At 52.2% G+C, this 19,177-nt stretch overlaps 1 protein-coding gene across 3 annotated transcripts in view; it reads left to right on the top strand.

The window, feature by feature from the left end:
- LOC121447191 (c-Maf inducing protein) overlaps window positions 1-19,177 on the top strand; it is a 191,439-nt gene that overhangs the window by 151,262 nt on the left and 21,000 nt on the right. For all 3 annotated transcript variants that reach the window (XM_041650303.1, XM_041650304.1, XM_041650305.1), the window contains 4 exons: window positions 6,497-6,559; window positions 10,522-10,602; window positions 14,355-14,458; window positions 15,121-15,225. In XM_041650303.1, coding sequence (XP_041506237.1) covers window positions 6,497-6,559; window positions 10,522-10,602; window positions 14,355-14,458; window positions 15,121-15,225 — 353 coding nt within the window. The remainder of the gene's footprint in view (window positions 1-6,496; window positions 6,560-10,521; window positions 10,603-14,354; window positions 14,459-15,120; window positions 15,226-19,177) is intronic.

Below are 19,177 nucleotides of genomic sequence, written 5' to 3'. Positions count from 1 at the left end.
TCTCCAGGGAGGTGTGGCTTTCACTTAGAGACATCACCCTGTCACTCACCGGACAGGTAAACCCTCTCTTATGCCAGTTATGTCCCCTAATTAATCCATGACTGAAAACCCCTCTAGTACACACATAAGGTCATCTTTCTCAGAATTCAACAGTGTTCTAAGCACCTTTGGGTAAAATATTTTCCTGGGCCGTTCTAAGCTCTGAGACACTGTAATGACAAGAGAGAAGAGGGATTGCATCTGTGTCCTGTTCTGTTACCCGCATTCTTAAGTGGTAGGGACAACCCTGCTGTCACAGATTCACCTGCTGTAGGATGACAGATGTTATTGCTGCAAAGTAGAGGTAGATAGCGTGGGTGGATAGTGGAGTGACAGAATCCTGGGGGGGAGAGAGCCAGCAAGTTTCCCAGGGCAGTGACATCTGAGCTGGGCTTTGAAGCATCAATAGGAGTTTGTTAGATGCGGAAAGGCATCCTGGGAAGAGCAAACAATGTATTCAATGGTGCAGAGGTTAAAGCCACATGGTGTCCTGTGGGAACTTCGGCATTGCTAGACCATAAAGCCTGAGGGAGCAGGAAGCTGGGGAACAGAACTGGAATTGGAAGCCAAGCGGGACACTGTTCTGGAGATCAGAGGGTGAGCCTGTGAGGAGGGGCTGCAGTTTGGGGGTAACATGCCAGCCCCCGGTGCCCTTTGAGCTTCTCCAGCAGAGCCAGGCCCTGTGTTCCATCAGGAGGTGAGCTTGCTTGCCTTTCACGTCTCAGTGGGGTCAGTGGCACTTCTTTTCCTGGTCTGGCACCTGGCTCATAACTGGTGCACCCGCCACAGCTCCCGTTGACTGCTCTTGACAGCGCCGTCTCACGGTGTCCTGTCAGTGAACCAGCTGGTGTGGCAGGCCTTCACTGCCTGTGGGAATGAGTGTGCCAAACCCCAGCTCTGCCCCCACCAGAGGCCAGCCCTGCCATGGGCCACCTGCGTTGTGGATTCCAGGGCCCCGGCAACTCAGTTATGATAAAAAACATGCCTGAGCCAAGGGCGGGGGCGGTTCTGGGTGACGGAGGAGCCCAGGGGAGGGGCAGTTGGTCTGCTTGACCAGTCGGGGTGCTTCCAGAACCAGGTTGTCTTGAAGGGTGGGAGTGTCACCCCAGGGAAAGGCGGTAAGAGAAAGGACCTGTGTGCACAAAGACAGTGGTACAGCCAGCTGGGTCAGTGGCAGTCTGAGTGAGTGCTGCAGAGGAGGTTGTGTCCCCATGTCCTGTTGGACACCATGACCAGGAGGGAGCATGAAAGTGCCCCACTCATAGACGATTTCAGGAGAAGCTTATTCTGAGGAACCTAGCTGAAATGGCCACATTAAGCCCTCCATATCCCTTCCCCTCCCCCGTCTCCAGATTATAGTGTGTTTTGTGCGCGCACGCGCACACACACACACACACCTATCCCTGTCCTCTCCACTGCCACAGCTACCATCTTTAGGGCTTAGCATCCTTACCATGTCTCCTGGAGCCTCCCTCCAGCCAGAGTTCTGTCCTCATAGTTAACCTCTTGACAGTCAGTCCCCTGTAGCAGCGCTTGGTCATTCTCTGTGTACCTACTTGTCCAGCAGAATTTGAGTTAGCTCTTTTCATTTCACCAGCCAGATCCCCAGGCTGTAAAAGTCATCAGTGGCTACCATTGGCTGTCAGTAGAGACATACAAGCAGGCACACACATCCTGCCCTGGCCCACTGTCCGTGATGGTGAAGAAAGCAGACTTAATGTTAACAAACTCAGAGAATGTAGGCCTGGCTGTGATCATTACTTAAAGAACTTTAAAACTTTTTTATTTTCTGTGTGTGGTGGTTTTGCCTGTGTGTACTTATGTGTGTGGGTGTTTTACCTGCCTGTGTGTCTGTGTATCATATGCCAGCCATGGCAATGGAAGTCAGAAGGGCCCTTTGGATCTTATTTTGAATCTTATCATATTGTTCTTGGGAACTGAACCCGGTCGTCTGCAAGAGCAACCATCTCTTTAACCTGCATGGAAAAATTTTAGTGCTGTTAAAACAGTTATCCTTGGACTAGATCCTAGTGGTTCTCAACCTTCGGGTCACGACCTTTGACCAATCCTTTCCCAGGGGTTGCATATCAGATATTGCATTATGATTCATGAAAAAAAATGAAATTTATGCCCTGGCAATGTTGAAGCATGCATGGGCAGCCCATATATGGCCCTTCTGTTGAACTTATCCATATTGGGTTTCATGATCTAAATTGATGAGGATGACTGACCAGGTCTCTTCCTCAAGAGGGCACCAGATCTCATTACAGATGGTTGTGAGCCACCGTATGATTGCTGGGATTTGAACTCAGAAGCTTTGGAAGAGCAGACAGTATTCTTAACTGCTGAGCCATCTTTCATAACAGTAGCAAAATTACAGTTATGAAGTAGCAACGAGATAATTTTATGGCTGGGGGGTGGTCCCCACAACATGAGGTACTGTATTAACGGGTCGCAGCGTTAGGAAGGTTGAGAACCACTGGGCTAGAGCGACGGCTCAGTGGTTGAAAGCACTCGTTACTTTTTCAGAGGACCCAGTTTCGTTTCCCAGCACCCATAGTGGCTCACAGCCTTCCGTAGCTCCGGGCACTCATGTGTTGCACATTCATACACACCTAGGATGCTAAGCTCGCATGTGCAAGGTCCCAGGTTCAATTCCCAGCACCACCAAAAATCAGAAAGGGGGAAAATGTTCAAGACAGGAAAAAAATAGTCACTCTCAGGATTTGTGGGTGATTTGAGGACCCCTTGAGGATGTCAGACTCTACAAGTGTCTGAGCCTCTAGTGGGAGATGGGATGGCGTTGACGCGTAGCCTCTGCACAGCCTCCTGTGCGTGCTGCCTCATCTCGCAGTTTACACCATCTGGTACCGTGTTCACAGGTGCTAGCTGCCCCATGGTTGTACCTCATGAACAGAAGTCTCTACTTTCTGTCCAGACACAGTTTTTTTTCTCCTCTAACTAATTTGTGCCGTGGTTGTTGAATGCACAGGTGAGGAGCCCATAGACAGAGGACTGACTTAACCTTGATATTGCTAGTATTTTGCTGTACCTTCGTCATCGTTGTTATTGTTGTGAAGTAGGTTTTGAGCTAAGCCTGGTGGCACAGGTGTATTTTCCTAGCTACTAAGGAGACGAAGGCAGAAGGATCGCAAGTTCAAAACCTGCTTGGGCTACATGATGAGTTCGAGACAAGTCTGTCCAACTTAATGAGACTTCTCTGGATAGAAAAAAAGTCCAAAGGGGTGTGCAGCATTGGCTTGGGGGTAGAGTCCCAGCCTAGAGTGCCCCGGTCAGGGGTGGGGCATGTGGTGAAACACTTACCTCCCACTGCCATCTTCAGAGGCTGTTTACCCACGGTAACGGCTTCGGGCATGGGTCTGGTTCTTCTTGAGAGCAGTGTGACAAGGGACGTGTTCCACATCTGTCACCCCACCTGTCAGTGTGGCCTGGAGATCCTTTCAGGCCTTTCTTGTAAATTTCATGCTCAAATGCCTCTCCCTCTGTATAATGACATCCGCAGAGGGAAATCCCTCATTTTGAAGGTACCCTGGGCATTGTCAGAGTGTGACAAATCCTTCACTCTCAAGAGGCCTTTGGGACAGAAATATCTCACAGTGTACCAGGTACTCCTTAGGCCCAATGCACTCTCATGAAACCTGCTTCATAAAGATGCCTCTCGCAGGCACGTCCAACCTTTTGACATCATGACACAGTGTTGTCATCTGCAAAATTCATGCACAGAAACCTTGTGTTGAGTTTCCAAAATAATTACCAAAATACCTCAGTGTTTTAAATTTAATTACTGTGTGTGTGTGTACATGGTGGGGGGGGCATGTGTGCCGTGGGGTATGTGTGGAGATCAGCAGGCAACTCTGTGGAGACAGTTCACTCGTCCTTTCTGTGTGGGTTCCTGGGACCAAACTCGGGCCATGAAACTTGCACAGCAATCCCTTAACCCTCCAAGCGTCTCACCAGCAGCTCTCGTCATGTTTTTAAGTTCAGGATTTTGTGGACTGCATTCATGACGATCCAAGGGCTACAAGCTGGACATGCTTGTTATTTTTATTTCGCTGCTGTCCTTTCCAGCCCAGTGACCTCAGTGCCCAGACTCCATAAGATGCCAGTTTGGTGCCTTTCTCACTGGCAGCTCAGGATTTTCTGAGCCATCATACCTAACATGCCAAGCAAAGGATCTGGCTTCTAGAAAGAGTCCACAAAAATGAGAGCTTGCTTATTGATTATATCAGTATATTTAAATAAACTCATCACTTTATGCTCTGCCAAGACCCGGCAAACCCCTATGACCCACTGTCTCTTTAACTGTACCTGTGGGTGTAAGGATCAGGTGAGGGCGTGGCTTGAATGTGGCGCTTGACAACTGTTGTCATTGCTAAACAAGCTCCCTAACCCCGCACTGTAGTTCACTTCCATTAGGAAAACCTGGCACTAAGGGACTAGAATGACCCAATCCAAGGGGACCACACCCTGTCCTGCACTGGTGCCCATGTAGAATATGGGCAGTGCCTCATGGGCAGAGAAGGGGCCTCCCATCCTGTTGTTGCCGCCGTGACCTGAAGCCTTCCTTTGTTTAACGAACAGGGCCATGCTCGGTCATCTGGCCCTGGGGTGGAGAGTGGGACATGTCTGCTTCCAGGAGACAGAAAAAAGGCAGCAGATAACGGAGGCAGTGTCCAGGCTGATCAGGTCACAGGACGCCTACCGCTGTCTTCCATATCATGCTGTCCCTCATTGCCCAGTTTCTCCTTCAATGTAGTCATTGTCCCTATACTCTGATCTGTTCCATGGTGATGTGAAGAGTGGAGCTGTATACCTAAAGCAAACAGTGACCCACGCGTGAGGTCATCAGAGTGGGCTCTGAGTCCTGGCTCTGCTGCTTGCCACCCTGGGCCTGTGCCTTCGCCTCTCCTAACTCAATCCTCCGTTCTCAGCGGATCGGTACTCATCACACAGAGGCTGGCGTGTGGGGCACTGGAGACTCATTGCAAACACTGTCATTCTGTCATCTGCATGGGGTGGGATGGTGAGAGGTGTCACTAGCCCTGCACTGGGCCGGGAACCCCTGATCTGAGTCCTCTGGGACTTGCCCAGCAGCAGAAATGGAGCCAGAATGACAAGATGATAATCTTTTTTATTCCTTCCAAAAATTGTTGGTATTGTGTCAGTTGAAATGGGAGGTGTCACCTGTGGCTGGTGGCCACCATGCTGGATAGTCTAGGAGTAGATAAAAGAGGGGAGGTCTGAGCATGGCTCTGCCTATTGGTCTGAGTTGTGGCAGCTTCATCTCAGAGGACTGCCCACCTGAGTGCCTGGTTGCCAGCAATCTCAGTCTCTTGATCTCTCCTCCCTCCTCCCTGGTGCCTGGCATTGAACCCAGAGCCTCACACAGACTAGGTAAGCACCCTGCCACCGAGCAACATCTAGGCACTTTTTTGTTGTGACTTCTTTTAGCGTAAGGTCTTGATGTCTCTGTCCTTGAATTCTGTAGTGCAGTCCCCCTGCCTCAGCCTCCCAGGCAGCCGGAATGACTCCTGGACCTGGCTTACCAACATTATGCAGTCTTTTCCACGGCTCGCCTAGAACCAGCCAGGCCCTCGTGACACCACAAGCCCCAAGGAGACTTGCTAAGCAGTTCCTCGGCATGGGAGTGGGGTGGGGAGGGGGGCACCCGTCCTTGATGTGAACTGAGATGTGCTTAGATACAGTGTGTGTTGTCACATTCAACAAGGTGAGGCCACAGGTTCTGCTGGGCCTGCCATAATACACCAGACTGGCACCCCACAAAGCGCATTCAGCCTGATGGCTGAGGAACCCCACTCTCTGATAACCGCAGAGACTTTTTGGACTATACTTGAAACAAAGCCACTGGTTCCAATGGATCCCCTCCCCCATAGGAACATAGAAGGTGCCCGGATCCCTTGTTTATTTTTTTTAATGATTTATTTTTATTTCGTGTACATTGGTTTGCTGGTATGAAGGTGTTGGATCTGGAGTTACAAACAGTTGTGAGCTACCACGTGGGTGCCGGGAATTGAACTTGGGTCCTCTGGGAGAGCAGCCAGTGTTCTTAACCACTGAGCATCTCTCCAGCCCCCCAAATTCCGTGTTTAAAATGACATCGTGTTCACCCAATAAGTTGTCCTGCTGATAAGTCAGGAGTTGTGGACTTTCAGGCAATATGGATACATGCCAGCTAGGCATAAAGCCCCTGAAGCTAGCTAGCACTGTGGGTCAAGGTTGTAGCCTTCCTGCACTCTGGAGTCTGGTCTGTACATTAGAAAAGGAGCTCTACCCAGCCGAGGGTAGAGGGGTGTTGGGGTGTTTTCATTTCATTGCAAGGGGCTCTGATCTGCAGGCCACGCCCCTTACTCCCACCCCACCCCCACCCCCACCTCCACCAGGTCCTGCAGACTGATGGCTGTTCATTTTCTTGTAGGCAATTGCGCCTCTGCTGGAAAACAACCACCCACCACCGGATCTCTGTGAATTCTTCTGCAAGGTATGGTGTCACTGCAGTGGGCCACTAAAGGCCACCATCACCACGGTGTGCAAACCAGAGTGGGTCTGAATGCACAACCTAGTCAGGGGCCCGGGTGCAAGCAGGAGGCTTTGTGGGTACCCGTCTGGGGGGCTGCTGTCCTCTGACAGACAGGCTAAGGAAGAACCTGGCGTCTGGCTTTTCTGTGGACTATTCCTGGCTGTCTTGGGAGGCAGCTTGCAGCCAGTCTTCTGGATTCCTGACGTCAGAGCTGGGTTATTCTTAGCTGAGGTTCCTTTGAGCACTGGCTGGCCCAGGGTAGGGGCCTGACTGCAGGGCTTTCCCTGGACAAGGGAAACTGGCAACATGTGCCAGGTCAGCTTGGAGGAGCCACAGAGCAGGGCAACATGCCCAGGGACCTGATGCCAACCTCACAGCAGTTTGTATGTAACATAGCCAGCCACACCAGGGGACAGGGCCTTTCCAGAACAACAGCGGAGCAGCCTGGGGGGCTGGGCTGACCCACAAACCTGTCTGTCCTTTGTGTTCTCTCTCTCTCTCTCTCTCTCTCTCTCTCTCTCTCTCTCTCTCCTCTGTGTGTGTCCTGTAATAACTTGATATCCTTAGAAAGACAGGTGCTTATATCTTTCACCCCTCCAGCACTGCCAGGTCTTAGCTTGCAGACAAACCTTTGTCCCTACTGCATGGTTCCCTTAAGCACTATGTGGGACCCCTGCCCCCTTCTACAGCCCCATGCTGCCCATTGGGAACATGTAGGCTATGCTTATCATGAAATAAGCATATAAAGCAGGAACAGGGTTCTTGACAGAAACCCTAGTTTTTCTGGCCCGTCAATGGCTAGCAGCAGAGTGCTGGGGGTGGGGGGCTTGGAAGATGGGGCAAGACTGTGTTCTCTTTGGCTCTGCTTCTCCTATAAGGAGACCCCTTTCCCAGTGACTCATGCATTGGCCAGCCCATGGCATCCAGAGGGAGTTCTTCAGGACCGAGCACAGAAGCCCCTTTTTCATGCAGTATAGGAAATGTGGGCCCTCGGGTCCATGCGTGCGAGCACCCATCAGCATGACGAGTCCACACAGGAGAGAGGCTTCCCCCACCACCATCCAGAGTCAGCTCCTAGGCAGGTGGAATAAGAGAGGCCGAGCCTTAGACTCCTGTAGGATCAGTGAGCTTCTTCACAGCCTGCTGCTCAGTTTTATCCACACAAGCCCCAAGCAGGCCTCTCAAGCTTGTGGTTTTTTCCTTGTTGTATGGTTACAAATGTTTATTCTAGAAAATTGACCTGTGTTCAAAGTCTTTTTAAAAATGTATTACTTATTCTATGTGTTTGTGCATACCTGTGCTGTGATGAGTGTGTTGGGGGTCACAGGATAACTTGTTGGAGTTGGTGCTTTCTTCCCACCTTGTAGATTTGGGGGATCAGACTCAGGTTGTCATGCTTGGTGGCCTTACCTGCTGTGCTTCACCAGTCCCCCAAAGTAAGTCTTTCCCTGGGGTCCCTGCTAGCAGGAAGTAAAGTAGAAGAAAACAGACCTTGCCAGGCAGTCCCTGCTGAAACCTAACTGGAAGAGATGAGTATCTATCTGCCCACTGCCTGGGGCATCAGTCTATCTTCCCCTTGGAGGCTGAGTCCAGAGAGAGGAGCTTTATAGCTTCAATGGCCTCCTCACCAGCCTCCAGGGCCTCTCTGAGGAGCTCCAGACAGTCCTTGCTGCTGGACTTCCAGGCCCTGAACACAAAGGCCTGAGGAAATTTTGCTGTTCTCATTTCCCAGAAAAGCCCTGGGCTCTTTCTCCCAGGTCCACTGGTCTCACTAAGAGCTGCAGATAGAATTCCTCTGGGGCTATGGGGCTCGTATATACAATCAGGTCAGTGGGGTAAGGTCAGTGGGGCAAGCAAGCTTGTCTGCTCAGCTTCTTCAAGACAAGGCACCAGAGGACGGAGGGTGTAGCTTCCCTAGCACAGACGCACCGAGCCTCACGTTGATTCCTACTGCTGCATAAAACTGGGGTGATCGCTCACATCTGTAATTCCCGGCACTCGAGAAATGAAGACGGGAGAATCAGAGTGTCAGAGTCATCCGTGGCTACACAGTAAATTCCAGGCCAACCTGGACTATGTGAAATGCTGTCTTAAAAGCTAGTGTGAGGGATTCCATGATGGTGAGGAAGGAAGAGCCAAGCTTGGCCTGTGGACTCCTGCAAGATACTGACAGCAGCCACTGGAAAGTCAGAGGCTGCCCCACATCCAGAGTGTTCTTCAGCTTCTCAGACAGCCCTGCTGGATCTTACATAAGGAATGCAATTCGAGGGAGAAAAGACCCATCTGAAATGGTGAACATTCGAGGTCAAACCAAAAGCAACAAAAGATCCTATCCCGTCTGTGTTTTTTTTTTTTCTTACTTAGTAAAAGAAAAGCAGGATGCCCTGTGGTTTTCACCCAGTCGAGTTAGAAACCTAAGTCCACCCACAGATGTGTATAGCGGCTTTAGTCAGTTTCCAGAACTCTGAAGTAACCGAGGTGTTCCTCCGTAAGTGAGTGGATAAATTGACTCGGGTCTGCCTGTATGACGGGATCTGTGCATGTGTGTGCCTGAGTACATGCACATGTATGCACGTGTATGTAGAAATCAGAGGACAGCCTCAGGTGCCTTTCCTCGGGCAGATTGTGTGTTTTGACAACAGGGTTTCTTCACTTAGGTGGGGCTTGCCAATTGGCTAGACTGGCTGACCAGCGAGCCCCTCTCTGTCTTTTCCTCTCTGGTGCTGGAATTACAAGCATTTTTGGTTTTCATTTTTATTTATGTGTAAATGTAGTCACATGTTATATTTCTGTGGGTTCCCATGGAGGCCAGAAGGGGGCACCAGGTCCCTGGAGCTGGAGTTTACAGGTGGCTGGGAACTGCCCGGTGTGGGTGCTGGGAACCAAACTCATATCTTTTGCAGCTTTACCCTTTCTGACTTAATTCCCTCATAACCATGGAACCGTCCCTCCTGCCTTGTGCCTGGGGTCTGGGGATAGCCTCCAGCACGGGCTTTACTGAGTCATTTCCCTGAGCCCATCAGGGTACTCTTCCTCAGCATTACCAAGAAATGAGAAGCCAGGTGTGGTGGTGCATACCTGTAATCCCAGCGGTGGGAAGACTGAGGCAGGAGGATGGCCTGTCTCAAAAGAGGAAGCGGGCAAAGAGTGGAGCTGCAGCCAGCCAGCAGGGAGCTCTAGCCTCACACCCCGGGAGTGTTAGCACTCGGGAACACCATGCTGTGCAGCATGCGTGTCTTTGTGATTTCAGCTATGAGTTAAGAATCTATAGTCCCCAAATCTGAAATCCATGATGCTCCAAAACCCAAAACTTCGAGCGCTGGCATGACGCCAGGACCAGGAAGCTGTCAAAATCAGCACACTGAAAACATTGCATAAAAACATTCAGGCTCTACATTAAAAAAAAAAAAAGAATCGACTACTCTTCTGTCTCCTTGTTTCAGACAGGCCCTGTTCACCTCTGTGTACAGCTCTAGGAGGGGCAGGCTGCTAGGGAGGTTCGGAGTTCAGTGGTTGCAAAGGCTGGAGGAAGGGCAAGGTGCTAAGCAAACAGAGATCAAGGCAGAACTTGTCATGGTGATGTGTATATTCTTGGCCTTGGGTCCAGACCCTTAGAGTATATGCCCAGAGGCCACCCTGTGTTGACTGGGCCCTGTGACATGCCAGAATAGGCTAATCACTTGCAACAAGTGTACTGTGAGCAGTTGGCAGATGGGGAAACCGTGACACGTCTCCATTTGGCGATTTTGCCGTGAGCCTCAGCCTGCTCTAAAGCATACGGTTTTCCTAAGTAAGCTGCGGCCACATTCAGCAAGGGAACCTACGTCCTTGTTGGGCTTGGTGACTTCCCCTGGCCTCTGGGAGCAGCGGGCTGTGGGTGGGGCTCCCCCAGCTTGCACTGACTATGTCCCTCTCCCCCCCAGCACTGCAGAGAGCGGCCCCGGTCCATGGTGGTTATCGAGGTGTTCACCCCGGTGGTTCAGAGGATCCTTAAGCATAACATGGTGAGTGACTGGACAGCCTCGGGTGGGCAGGTGTGGCCGGTGCTTGTTTCAGGAGCTGCTGCTGTGGTGTGTAGCCTGTTCTCCAGGGCTGTTGTTTTTCTTCACGAAAGCAGGCAGGAAAGTCTCTCCAGTAGGTGAGAATAGATGTTGTGGCTGGGGGCGTGGCTTCCATACAGCGTGGTCCCCACTGTTGGGGCATAGGTGGTACTCAGCTCTCCAGGATGTGGAGTGGGACTCTTCACTCTTGAAGGATGGGCAAGCGCAGTGACTTCCTTCTGGAGGGCAGGATGGAGAGGGGTGAGAGCAGCTTCAGTGGGAAAAGCCTAGAAAATGTGGCCTTTGCATAAATATCAACATCACAGTGGTGACCGCTGGACCCTTACTCTGAGGATCTCTCCCCCTGTAGCCTGTCGCCCCGGTCCAATCTTAGGAAACAAAATATCTGCCCAGGTCATTAAAATAAGGAAAGTTTGAGCCCAGGTCAGAGGAAGGACATAGGACAACTGTCACATGCTAGCCCAGAACAGACAGAGGGCCTTGAAAGGGCTGAAGATGCAGTTCAGCATGCATGAGGCCCTAGGGTCTGTGTCCAGCGCCTCATAAACCAGGTGTGGTAATTACCCCTCCAGTCCTAGCCCTGGGGAGGCGAAGGCAGGCCAGTCAGTTCAAGGTCATTCTCAACTACATGATGAACTTAAGGCCAGTGTGTTCTACATGAGGCCCTGTCTTTTACAAAGATGGCACACACATTAGGGGTAAGTGATGGAAATCGAAAGAGAGTATAGTTTAGTTCGTTTTTGAAAACATACAAGACGGAACTTAATTCTCCCCTTCGAGGACCCAGCAATCAACATCTGTGTGGCACTTTATGTAAGAATGACAGCTATTTTCTCAGTGCTACACGTAGGGCAACTGAGCCTCAATGGCCAAGACCTGCCGGCTGATCACAGGCCTGCAACGCAGACAAGGCCTAAGAATAACAAACTTGTTCCTGGAGATTTAATTTGCACCTTTTTGGAGCCAAACAACATGGTGTCATTAACTCAGTGACAGCTCTCTGACATTATATACATAGAAGTCTGAGACCCGAAAGACTAGGCAGGGTCACAGGGTCTGTGTCACCGCGAGTGTGTATGATGTGGAAAGTGGACATCTAAGGTCAGTCACCTCGAGTGGTCCTGAGCCAGCCATCGACTGGCTGGATTTTTTTTAAGGTTGCCTGGGTACATGAAAAGACTGAGAAAAGACAACCTGGAAAATCAGTCCATGTGCCGCACACTATCCTGTGCCCTCAGCAAACCCCTGGTGGTAGTGGGAGATGTGTATAGTGAAACCCCTCCCCCAGTCAGGAGTGAAAGTGCTTGGCAGTTGCACTACCCCGCCGGCTGTATTTGTGACAGATGTCATTAATCCAGTGCGGCACACCTGCAGCCTCAGGGAGAGTTTTGCTACTTAGTGCTCCAGGCAGTAGAAACAACTGGGAACCGTGTGGGTACCGTGAATAGATCCTGCTACTCGCGGGCATAAGCAATTCTGCGTTTTCATTGGTAGTCAATAAACATCTCATAAGGGTTCTTTGGGGAAGCGGCCTTAAAGGGAAAAGTTAACAGTCTGGCCCCCAAGGGCTCAGCCACACACTGTTAGCCTTGTGCTTGGTTCATTTCATGGGCTTCCAGGAGTGACCGTGGGGTAATATTTTCAATACAAATAAGAAATACCTCCAGGGCAAATGCATAATTTACATTGTCTGCTGGCCTGGCTTTTAAATGATGTCTCCTCAACCCCCACAGGCATCAGGGACATTAACTATCTGGGCCACATTTGACTCTTGGAGGATCTTGGCCATACTCAGGTTGACAGGAAGGAAGCACAGAAAGGAACCAGGGGAAGAGCGGGAAACGTAAAGCCGCGGCTTAGAGTCTCATGACCACACATCCTTAACAGGGTTCAGGGAAGCAGTGTCTGCAGACTCATGCCACCCTAGAGGGGGATGGGGTTAGAGATGGGTTCACCATTCTTCATCCCACAGGGCCCTTCAGAGCAGCCCAGGTTGGCTTGACAGACTGAGGCCACACAGCTTTTCTGTCACCTCTTGTCAGAGAACAGAGAACTGTGGGCATCTCCCTAGACAGGAAGGCCAGATGACCTGCCTCGAAGTCCGCCTGCTGGACTCCATTCCTAGCTCGGTGTCGTATGTGTGCATGCCCATCGTCTGCACGCGTGCCTGTGCGTGAGTGTGTGTGTACACCACTTAGGCTCCTCCCTGTTCTTCCCCTGTGTAAACAAACGACCTTCGAGAGTACACTGTAAGTAAAGCAACACCCGGACTCCTGTGCTGGGGATTGAACCCAGGGCTCTGCCACTGATCCGCAAGGTGATTTTTAAATAGGTCCCTGTTGAGCCGGGGAGGATGAGTTGGGTGACACCAACTGTCACCCTCTTGCTGGCCGAATGCATCATTTTTCCAGAGCTGGAGGAAGAGTGTGTCCTTCCTCCCACTGACCAGACTATACACCTATGGCAGGGCACTGTGGGCTGGTACCTGTCGATGTTCACCATCCCACCCCTCACTGAGCATGGGAGCGAGCACAGATGGACAGTAAGACCTGAAAGGCCTTTTCTAAGAGTGCTTCCCTCTTCCTTCATCGCCCTTTTCTCTAGACAAGTCCAGGACTCACCAAGCCCCTGCACCACTCTAGGTACTTGGCTTCTCCCTCCTGGTCGGGCTTGCTCTGACCACACGTGCTGATGTCACTCTCATATTATGCCACTCGGCTAGAGCAGGAAGAATCCCTTTGTCCTTGGCCAGGGCCCATAATTAAGTCTCAAGTGCAGTCACAGATGGGCGCCTGTGGCTCTCGATGCGGCTGTCCCCCAGGTTAGGAGGGTTGCCTTTTTAAGTGCCCATCTTCCTCCTCGTTGCTGCTGCCTCCTTCCTGACCCACCTTCAGTGACGCAGCCACACTGCCCTTCCCTCGCTGTGTTCTTACACACTGCCTGCCTTCCTGCACGCCCACGCCTAACACCCACACCTCTTTCCAGCTCCCAATCACCACTAGCATCCTTGTTTGTACATGGGTCTCACTGTGGAGCCCAGACTGGTCTCAGACTCACAAACTTCCTGCCTCAGCCTCTCAAGAGCTAAGATCGCAGGTGCACGCCATCATTCCTGTCTCCCCCGTGCCTTAAAGGTGGTTGTGGTCTTCATACACTCTTTGCTCTGGAGACCAGGGGTGTCTGAGGTCTACCAAACCAAAGGAAACCCCTGAGGGACTATGCCTCGTCCATCGCCACTCCAAAGCCAGCTTCCCCTCTCACTCCTCCACCTGGGAGAAAGTGTCTCATCTCTGCCTGTAGCAGGATATGTGGAACTACACTTGCCCGGAACCAAGTTACCTACTCCCAACCCCAGGAGATGAGTAGCCCTCCTCACTGTAACTACACTGGAGTCTCTCTGATGGCTGAGTGCCTCAGACACCAGCTCAGAGATGCAGGTGGCTACCTCCAAAGAACTTATAGTTTCCCAGGGTGACCAGGGACCAGGCAGGACATCTGCCACTCAAGGTCCGGTGGAGGACCTCTGCCTGCCCGGCAGAGCCGTGGGATAGGAACATGCAGCCTGCACCAGGACCCCTACTGACCGGGGGGGGGGGGGGGTGGTCATTAGAGGTGTGAGTGCTGGTGTGTGCTGTCTGCCTTCCCCAGCTCCTGCTAGCCAGGCCTCTGTAACTCTGCCTTTGTTGTCCTTGCAGGACTTCGGGAAGTGCCCAAGGCTGAGGCTCTTCACCCAGGAGTACATTCTCGCCCTGAATGAGCTCAATGCAGGCATGGAAGTGGTCAAGAAGTTCATTCAAAGGTGTGTCCCTCCTACCCGCCCACCCCCTCCTCTCCCTGACCCACACTACATGGTTTGTGATACACAGGGACGATCAGGGTCTCACCTTATAGGAGGTGCACTCCACCCGACACTCCCAGCCCTGCCTGGTCCCAGCTCCTTGCTTGTTGCGTGACACCGAGCCTGTCATTGTTCCTCTGTGATCCCGGAAGAGGGTTATGCAAATAAATAACTCAGGAGGAAGCCCTTAGCCTCCTGGAGGGGATCTCCTGGATCATGTGCTTGTCTCTGAACCCCCATTCGTCTGGGGCTGTGGATGTTTAACATGGACCAGGGACAAGAACAGCACTTGCTGCCTTCTAACCTTGACCTGTTTTCTGTGAGGTTTTCTTCTCAGATGTTCTCGTGAACTGAGGAGGGCTTGTCTCTTTCCACACAGCTCAGGGTGTAGGGGTAGAGTCTAAGCAGCTGGCCAAGCCGCTCAGCTAGCTCCCAGCTCTGCCCATTCTTAGCCGGGACTGTAGTCCTGAGTCACCAGCCACATGACACAGTCTTGCCACCTGGCCTCCACAGGGCCGGCGGAGCAGGTAGTCTCACACCTGGGCAGTACCTTAGCGCCTCAGCCGTACCTCAGGCCAACAGCTACTCCACAGCCTCCTCACCGTCCCTCTGCTCTCTTCCAGCATGCATGGCCCCACAGGGCACTGCCCGCATCCCCGGGTCCTGCCCAACCTTGTGGCCGTGTGCCTGGCTGCCATCTACTCCTGCTATGAAGAGTTCATCAACAGGTCAGTGTTACTGTGCTGCGTTGGTCTGGGTGGGGGCGCAGTGCCACCTTGTCCTGGGAGTGTGTTGCTGAAGAGGGTGGCTGGTCACCCCTCTCCGGAGGGAAGGTGGAGCAGCTGTTGCCACCTTGACTTTATGCTGTTTGCCCAATGCCTCTGCCCATTGGTGTGGGCTCAGCCCTGGTGTAGGGCTGAGAAGACGACGTGACATCCGGTATCAGTCACTGCAAGGCCACAAGGCACCTGGGCTCTAGTTACGAGTATTTTATGCTGAAGGTTGCTCACTCTGGGGCAGGGTGACACACTGAAGAAGGTGGCATGAAGGACCGCTCAGATATGTGGATATGTGTGTCATTCTAGGCGCTTGTCATTCCAGCACCCTGGAGTCTGAGGGAGGAGGATTGCAGGTTTAGGGCTACATAGTGTGAACCTGTCTCGCAAAAAAAGAGAAACAGATGTGTGTATACACGTGTGTACTTGTGTGTGCATAGGGGAGGGGGCATTAGGCGTGTCCCCAGCACTGCCATTTTGGAACTTGGGTCTTGGTTGTTTCTCAAGAGCCTGCTGCAGAAGAGTACCATGTTCAGTGACCCTAGGAAGTGACTGCCTTGTGCCTGTGAGCATTTCCCCTCCTGGGGTGACTGTTCTTGGGGGACATGTATGGATCTCTGACTACACCAGAACCTTCTCAGGTGGGGAGACAGGCGTACACAAGGTGAAACGGAGTAGTGAGGGGGCCAGAAGCCGCTTACTATGGGTGCTTGCCTGGGAGAGGAGCCCCAGGAAGACTTAAGTGCCTAGGAGGTAGGTGGCATCTGTGGCTACTGGGGGCAGTTGCTGTGTCCCTCACCTGGGACCCCTGATGCAGGAGACTAGGCGGGGCATGCTTGTTGTATGCTTTGTCACCCCCACCTTCCACCCAGTTTCGATACTGACTCCATTTGTCCTGGTTGAGGCTCTTTAGGGGCACACGGGTATCATTGATCTGTGAACAGCTTTCTATAGTAGTCTCTTAGGTCCTCAGAGGCCGATGCAGGACATGGTGGAGTCTGCTGCAGCTACCTCGTTGTTCAATTGAAGCGCTACACAATTCCAAGGGGCCCCCACCATCTAGACTCTATCAGAGCGGGGCGGTGTCCGGAGCAGGGGTGGGGTGGGGGGGAGAACATGTACTGAGGTATTCTCTCAACAAAAGGGCCCGAGTGCCTTTGGGGTCACTGGCCTTGAGCAAATAGCGCTACTAAAACCAGCAGGCAAAGAAGGACAGGAAAGGGGTGTTGACAGATGAGGGGTGTTCCTAGGTAGCAGGGCGCGAGAGTGGAGGATTATTATTCTTGGTCCTGGTCCTGACATCGCGAGGAGACCTCAGGCAATAATAAACTATTTCCTTGTTTTGGAAAGGGTGGCCACATCCCAGGGGTCAGCTCAAAGGCTGTGCCGCTCCATCCCATAGGAATACCAGCTCCTGTCTGTCTCGGGATGTGCCACAGTTGGTGGTGTCATCACCTCGGCAGCGTGGGGTCATGTGAGGTGGGATTTACACCAAAGCAACTGGTTGATGCTGCTATAGACGGAGGATGGGGGAGGCACTTTTGTCCTAGAGAAGTGGCTGTTGGCCTTTTGCCAGCACAAGACAGGGCTCTACAGCTTAGAAAAAAGAAAGGAAAGGATACCCTGGCCCTGCTGCCTTTCCTGACTGATTGGTGTGGTCTTGGAGGTGTTTGTTTGGACCCCTAGCCACAGAAGAGAACGCTTGCCAGAAGAAAGTTAGAAGGGTCCTCCAGGGAGGCGCTATGAAGACAATAGACGAGTAGGGAGGCAAGAAAGAGAAAGAGGAGTTTGGGCAGAGGAAACAGCATATGCAAAGGCCCAGGGGTGGCTCTTGATGGCCAGCACAGCATTTTCCCATCTGTGGTCCTGAACACCTGCCACAGAGGCAGCTACCCGGCCTGCTGAAGTTACATGCAGACTTTATTGGGGGGGATTCGGGAGTTTGTTTGCTACTCATGGGCAGAGGGTCCCTGCAGAGGAGGAGCCAAGGCAATTAGTGTGGCTAAGACCAGAGACAGAGAAGCCGAAGAAGAAGAAGAAGGGACCTCCCCTGGGATGGTGTCGGCAGCAGGTAGAGCTCGGCAGGTCAAGTGCTTGCGGTCCCAGTGTGAGTACCAGAGTTCAGATCCCTAGAGCCCCTGTAAAAGCTGGGCTTTTATGAGTGGGCATGGAGCCATTTGTAATCCCTAGTGATGTGATGGGTCCCCCCCAGAGCAAGCTGGCTAGCTAGGCCAGGGAAATTGGCAAGTTCTGGGTTCGAATGAGAGACTCCACTTCAGTAGATAAGGTGGGGAGTAATAAAGGAAGACCACCCAGCATTGACCCTTGGCCACTCCGTGTACCCACACATACAGGCACTCACAGACATGCAAGCAGGCATACTCACACGACACCACACTCACACACACACTAATGACACGAATAAAAAATGAGGTTTATGTTCAGCATGTGGGTGTGGGGCGCGAGGTTTGCAGACTGACCCGTGGCAGATGCTGAGCCAGAGGACACGCTTAAGAGGAAGGTGGCCTAGGTTACGTTTTCTGAGAACATGGGTGAGTCAACAGTAAGTTTAGGTAGCGGAGGGATGTTCTGGGGATTTCCCTTCCAGCACTACCCCTCTCCTGCTGCTGGGTGAGAGACAGGCTGCAGAGCCTCCATTATGAGGGACCGGTCATGATGAAGGCATGAGGCAGATACAATAGGTTGCTGTTCCTCCCACGCAGGCTGGCCTTGGCTCCCAGCGGAGCGCAGCTGAGCCTTTGGAAGTCCTCGAGAGTTGGGGGTCCCAGCTGATGGCACGACTCCCCCCCAGGCCTGGTTCTGCCGAGTTGTTTCCTTTTGGCCCATTGGTCAGTCCCTCCCAGTGTCCTCCAGGCCTCCGCACCACTCCCGGTGAGCACACGATGTTCCGCACTCAAAGAACAGACAGCCTGACCCAGGTTAGCGTGGCTGTCTGGAAAATCACCGAGCAGAGCCAAGAGGCCTTGAAAATCCACTCCTCGACCCCAGCAGAGGCAAACAGAGGGAGCTGGAGTGCCGAGCACGGGGGAGCAGATGAGGTCTGAGCCCACGGAGATGCGCAGGCCCCACCTCACAGACCGCATGCGGCTTCCGCCCACTGTGGAGTTCACAGGTTTCCAGAAGCCAGTGATTGCTTTCCCCCATCAAAGCCAATACGTGTTTATTGAGCGCCCTCAGTGGGCTGTGCTCAACCCTAGCTCCCGGCAGGTGCAAAATGAATTCAGGCCTTCCCCGAGTTTGTTCTCAAATTCTGCACATAGCCCTGGGGCTGCCACGTGGAACGCCAGTGCGAGGCCCAGCCCTCTACACCAAAGTATGTATGTGTTTGCTTCTCTTTGGGGACGTGGCGCACGTGTGACAGGTTTGAGAGGGACCTAAGCAAGTAGCTCTTTCTTTTTCTTTATTTCCTTTTTTCTTTTTGTAAGCACTAATTTTTTTCTTTTTTGCGTTTGTTTGTTGCCGGAAGGCTCATGTGGCCAGAGAATGACTTAAAAGAGTCGTTCTAACCTGTCACCTTGCAGGGTCTAAGTAAGGATTGAACTAGGTTGTCAGGCTTAGTTACAAGCTTCCGCTACCTGCTGTGCTCAGTCGTGTGGATGCCCTGGCATTTGTTGGTGTCCGCCTCCCTAGGGCTGAGCTCCTTGAGTCTGGGGATATTTCAGAAGTGCCCTGGTTGAGGGAAAGGTAGTGTCCACTAGGATAGGAAAAAAGATAAGCTTTTGGAGTTCAGGTGAGGAACGTGTCCATGGCAGGAAGAGGAAATCAAAGGGGACTTCCTGGAGGAGAAACCAGCGGTCTTGGAAACTTAACTTTTTAGTGGTACCTTAGCTCCTAGAGCAGAGGGCAGGCTCCAGATCTGGCTGCTCAGACTCAGAGGCTGTGA

This window comes from Microtus oregoni, unplaced genomic scaffold (assembly GCF_018167655.1).
Source record: "Microtus oregoni isolate MIOR12 unplaced genomic scaffold, Mior012 000004F_ref0000308, whole genome shotgun sequence".
Taxonomy (NCBI): Eukaryota; Metazoa; Chordata; class Mammalia; order Rodentia; family Cricetidae; genus Microtus; species Microtus oregoni.
This window is presented reverse-complemented; position numbering and strand designations above follow the sequence as displayed.